General features: G+C 62.3%; 1 protein-coding gene across 1 annotated transcript; it reads right to left on the reverse strand.

Moving 5' to 3' along the window:
- Positions 1-756: 756 nt before the first annotated feature.
- Positions 757-4,518, reverse strand: TRIM47 (tripartite motif containing 47). The gene is made up of 6 exons (XM_011981551.1): positions 4,493-4,518; positions 3,381-3,476; positions 2,870-3,100; positions 2,508-2,706; positions 2,008-2,082; positions 757-1,719 (listed from the first exon to the last, which is right to left on the reverse strand). Exons 2-6 carry the CDS (start codon positions 3,435-3,437, stop codon positions 1,079-1,081), a joined length of 1,203 nt encoding a protein of 400 aa, XP_011836941.1. The 5' UTR covers positions 3,438-3,476; positions 4,493-4,518; the 3' UTR covers positions 757-1,078.
- Between the last annotated feature and the right edge of the window lie 6 nt (positions 4,519-4,524).

Genomic DNA, 4,524 nt, shown 5'->3' on the forward strand with positions numbered 1-4,524 from the left:
GTGTGACTGATCTTGGCTCACTATTACCTCTGCCTTCCGGGTTCAAGTAATTCTTCTGCCTCAGGGCCCTGAGTAGCTGGGATTACAGGTGCCCACCACCACGCCCGGCTAATTTTTGTATTTTTAGTGGAGATGAGGGGTTCACCAAGTTGCCTAGGCTGGTCTCAAACTCCTGACCTCAAGTGATCTGCCTGCCTTGGCCTCCCAAAGTGCTGAGATTACAGGCGTGAGTCACTGTGCCTAGCCAGGACATAAGTCCTCTTATTGTAGATGCTCTGGGCTCCAGCCACATCCTGGGCCGGCTCTGTGGGCTGAGGGCTATGTGTGAAGGAAGCTCCAGGTCTCAAAACTCTCTTGCCCACGCCCAGGGGTCCTGCCCTGTTCCTGGAGGGGTGAGGCCTGCATTTAATGCTGGGCACAAACAGTACAAACAGCGATGGCAGGTCCAGAGCCAGGCTGCCACATGAAAGATAGAAATAGCTGGCGGGAGTCAGGCCATCCCAAGTAAACACTCAAGCAGCCAGGATGGCAGTGGGGCTGGAGAAGCCACCTCTGGCTGCCCCTGCTGGGAACAAGGGAGTGGGGGTGCCCCAAAGGGCAGGTACCCTGTTCCAGCCCCCTTCTCACAGGCCAGGGCGCTCTCTCAACAGGAATCCTGGGACCAGGGGCTCCGGCCCCTCTCCTGCCTGCCCACTCAACCAGCTTATGAATGAGAGCGGTTCTGGGAATCCTTGGGTGGCGAGGATGGAAAAGGAGTCATTCATTCAACAAGTGTTTATTGAGCACCTACTATATGCCAGACATTGTTCTAGAAACCTGGAAAAGGAGGGGTCAGGGTAGCTTGGAGCTGTCCCAGCTGTAGCTCTGTCTCTCAGAAGCGAGGTCTGCAGGGGAACAGGGTCTGGGGGGCCTCCTGCCTTGCAGGGGGGAGGCTGAGTGTATAAAAGGTGGAAGCCTCTAGAAATGAGAAGGCTGAGTGTATGGGACTCATGCTGGTGCCTTCCCCAGAGGAAGGAGAGGGCCCAGAGGAGGCAGCTTCCTGGAGCAGAGACCGCAGCAGGAGCGCCCGTGCCCGGCATCACCTCCTCTTCAGCACGGATATGCAGGACTTCTTGAGGGGCCCGATCTGCAGGTGAGCGTCCACACTCTCCAGGAAGAACGCAGGCTTGAGCCTGTGGGTGAACAGCCCCGCAAAGTGACTGTCCAGGCGGCTCTGGAAGGGGTCAATGGGGGAGGCCGGGATGCCACCCCGGCGGGGCCGGGAGGCCTTCAGCCTCCGCAGGAGGCTCATCTTGCCGTCCCGCACGGCATAGAAGGCCAGGGCACGGTCGGCGTATTCTAGGCAGACCCCGACCGTGGGCGAGAAGGGGTGCGGCAGGGGAGCCTCCAGCCCATGAAACCAGACGGAGAAGCTGCGTCCATTCCACTGCAAGCAGCAGGAGTGGGCGTTGCGGCCTAACCGGCCGCGGTCGTAGGGCTCTTGTGGGGAGAAGTCTTCGGCCATGACCCCCACGCTGACCCAGCCCTCGATAATCTCCACCTCCCAGTAGTAGGTGCCCCGGTCCAGGGCACCCTCGCCCAGCACCTGCTCACAATGCGTGAAGCGGGTAGGCGACTCGGGGTAGTTGATAGGACACAGCACCCTCTTGACACCTTTGGTTCCAAACAGCTGCAGGAACTTGTCTGCCGTGTCACTGTCCAAATCCACGATGTAGGCAACTGATCCCGTGGACAGAAGAGAGAGGCAGGGCCCAGGGCCAGGCTGAGAGGGCACGGCCCCTCCACAAGTGCCCACCCCCGAAAACACAGCCTCTCCCCTGCTTTCCAACCGGCACACCCCAGCCCCGCCGGAGACCACCCCAGGAGCTGCCCTAGCTCTCCCCGCGAACTAGGGAGAGGAATCCTAACCCTTGTGTGCCAGGGCCCTGCTGGGACCTGCTTCTGGGATCAGCCCAGCAGCCCTGGGAGGGCCCGGCGTGAGTGGAGGGGGCACGGGCGCCCACTTACACTTCAGGAAATAGTCCCTGGGAGCTTCACTCTCCAAGAGGTTCGTGCTATCGGGGTCCTGGGGCTCAGCATCAGCTGCAGAAGAGGAGATAATGGTGAGAATGCCCCCAGACTGCCCCCCTCCGAACCTGTGACTACAATCCCTTCCCCCTTCACTTCCTCCCAGAGTCCAGAGCCACCAGGGAGCAAGCACCACCCAGACGTGGCACGCTGTGCTCACATGCATGCCCGTTGCCTGTGTTCTGCTCCTTGCCCCACGTGCTTCCCGGGCCACAGCCCCTCTGGAGCTAGAGGGTGGGCTAGGAGAAGCCCCCTCTACCCCAGGTCCAAGGGGCTGATTGATCCCCACAGGGTGGCAGCTCTAGTCACTGGCGGGATTTGGGCTCCTCCCTGTGCCAGGCACAATTTTCCTCCTCCACTTCTGGATGGGCACCAGGCCTGGGGGCCTGTGCGAGAGGCTGGGAGAGGGTGAGTCATCGGGGGAGTGGGGCGGTGCCCACCTTCCGAATCCAGCTTCTGTGGCCCGTCCTCGTTGCCACCCGGCCCCCTCAGCTGCTCCCACTGGTTGGCGCAGGCCACGGCCAGCACGTCTCTCACTGCGCGGACAGCTTGGGAAGATTTGGTGAAGCTGAGCTCCCTCGGGGGGCCAGGGCCAGGGCCACACCCCTCCTCCAGGGCCAGCCTTAGTGCCAGCAGCTCCTGTGCCAGACAAATGCCCATTAAAGCTCTGCTGGCCATGGCTCCTCCTTGCTGGGGGTGGAGGCGGCTCTGCCAGGAGGTCATGCACCCACTGTCTCCTCCTCCCTCCACCCCGACCTGTCCCAGCTTCTGTTCCTTCTGTGGCCCCCAGAGCGGCCCTCACCTGCAGGAAGCTGACTGAGTCGGCTTCGGGGACCTGGCTGAGATTCTGGCGGGCTCGGCTCAGGCGGCTGCGCTGTTCCTCCTGTCGCCGCAGGTCACCCTGGGAGCGGCCCAGCATAGCAGCTTCCCCCTCCTCGATGAAGGCCAGCACCTGGGTCTGGAAGCCCTGCAGGGCAGCCGCAGCCTCTGCAAACAGCTGGCTCACCCTCTCCCGCTCCGCCACGGCTGCACTCTGCACAGGATGACAGTAGCGGGGGCAATGAGGGCAAAGAACCGTCCTGGACTGTGGCTCCCTCCTTCCCTGACCCCGGCTTCCCACCCACCCTCTTGAGAGGACAGAGGGGCCAGCCTGAGCCTACCCTGCATCTGGGCCAGGTCAGGGGACACTTGTGCTCAGTGGGTATGCGCATGGCTTGTTTGGAGTGGATTGTGCCATGCTGAAAGCATACACTGCCAGGAGTATGCCCACTGCAGGGGAGGACAGGGATGGAGGCTGGGGAGGGGTGTCTGACCTTGATGAGAGCCACTGTGCGCCTGGACTGTGCAATGCCAGCACCCAGTTCGTCCATGCGGTCCTCCACGGCGCTCAGGACTTTCGGCTGCTCAGCCTGTGGACAACACCCTCCATGAGTATGAGGTCTGGCAGAGGCCACAGCCCTGCCCTGGGGTCCCAGGCCTTGCCAGGGGAGAGAAGGGGGTGACCGGGGAGTGGTATCTGTGCATTGGGTGGGACTGGAGTGGCCACGATGTCCCATAATATGCCAGAGGTGCCTGCAGCCCAGGCTGGTGCCTTTCCTGAACGCCTGGGGGCCCGCAGGCTGACTGGGTGTCTGCCTCCCGTCTCTGACAGGAGGCCCAGTACAGGGCCTTCCGCTGGTCTCAGTGTTACTCAGATGAATTTGAGAACTTCCTCCAGCGGGGAAGAGGCACGGAGTAAGCCAGTTAGGTGCAGGGGTTGGGGGTGACTGCACAAGGAAGCATTAAGCTGTCCTGGGGATCACTGTTCCCAAAGAACCTGCATCCACAGTCCAGGCCTGAAAAAAGGGGATTCCGGGCAAATCCCCTAGGTCTTATGAGTCACTGCTTCAGGCAGGAGAGACGGAAAATCCCTTGGCCAGAGGCGCCAAGACCGGGCTGGAGGCCAAAGGAAACTGGGGGCGGGAGGTAGAGGCCGCGGCGCACATGCTCCCACCACTGGCCCCTGGAACAGCTGGACAGAGAATCTGTGTGCCCGGCCGCCCTCCTGCCGCCTGCCACACCCATCGAAAGCCGCAGACTTAGCCCAGGGCAAATCTGAGCTGAGACCGGGTGAGCCCCTGGGCGGCACCAGGAGCCACGCTACCGGAACCCCGCGGGCCTGACCCGGTTCCCTCCCGCCTACACCCCCAAAGACCCCGGCCCGGCTTCAGGTCCCCTGCCCGCTCTTCGTGTCCTTGTCCCGTTCTCTCACGTCCCTCCTTCTCCCTTCCCATCTCCATCACGCGAGCAGATGACCTTGTCAAGGCTGGAAGGGACCGCAAAGATCCTCAGGTTAGAGGAGGAAATTAAGACCCAACCCGGGAAGGCTGGGGGGTCCAAGGTCCTCGGCCCGCTCGCGCGCGGTCAGTCACCAGCCCCGGCTCACCCGAGTGTGCCCCCGGAGCCCACCTCCTGAAG

Source organism: Mandrillus leucophaeus, unplaced genomic scaffold (genome assembly GCF_000951045.1).
Source record: "Mandrillus leucophaeus isolate KB7577 unplaced genomic scaffold, Mleu.le_1.0 Scaffold1, whole genome shotgun sequence".
Lineage (NCBI taxonomy): Eukaryota > Metazoa > Chordata > Mammalia > Primates > Cercopithecidae > Mandrillus > Mandrillus leucophaeus.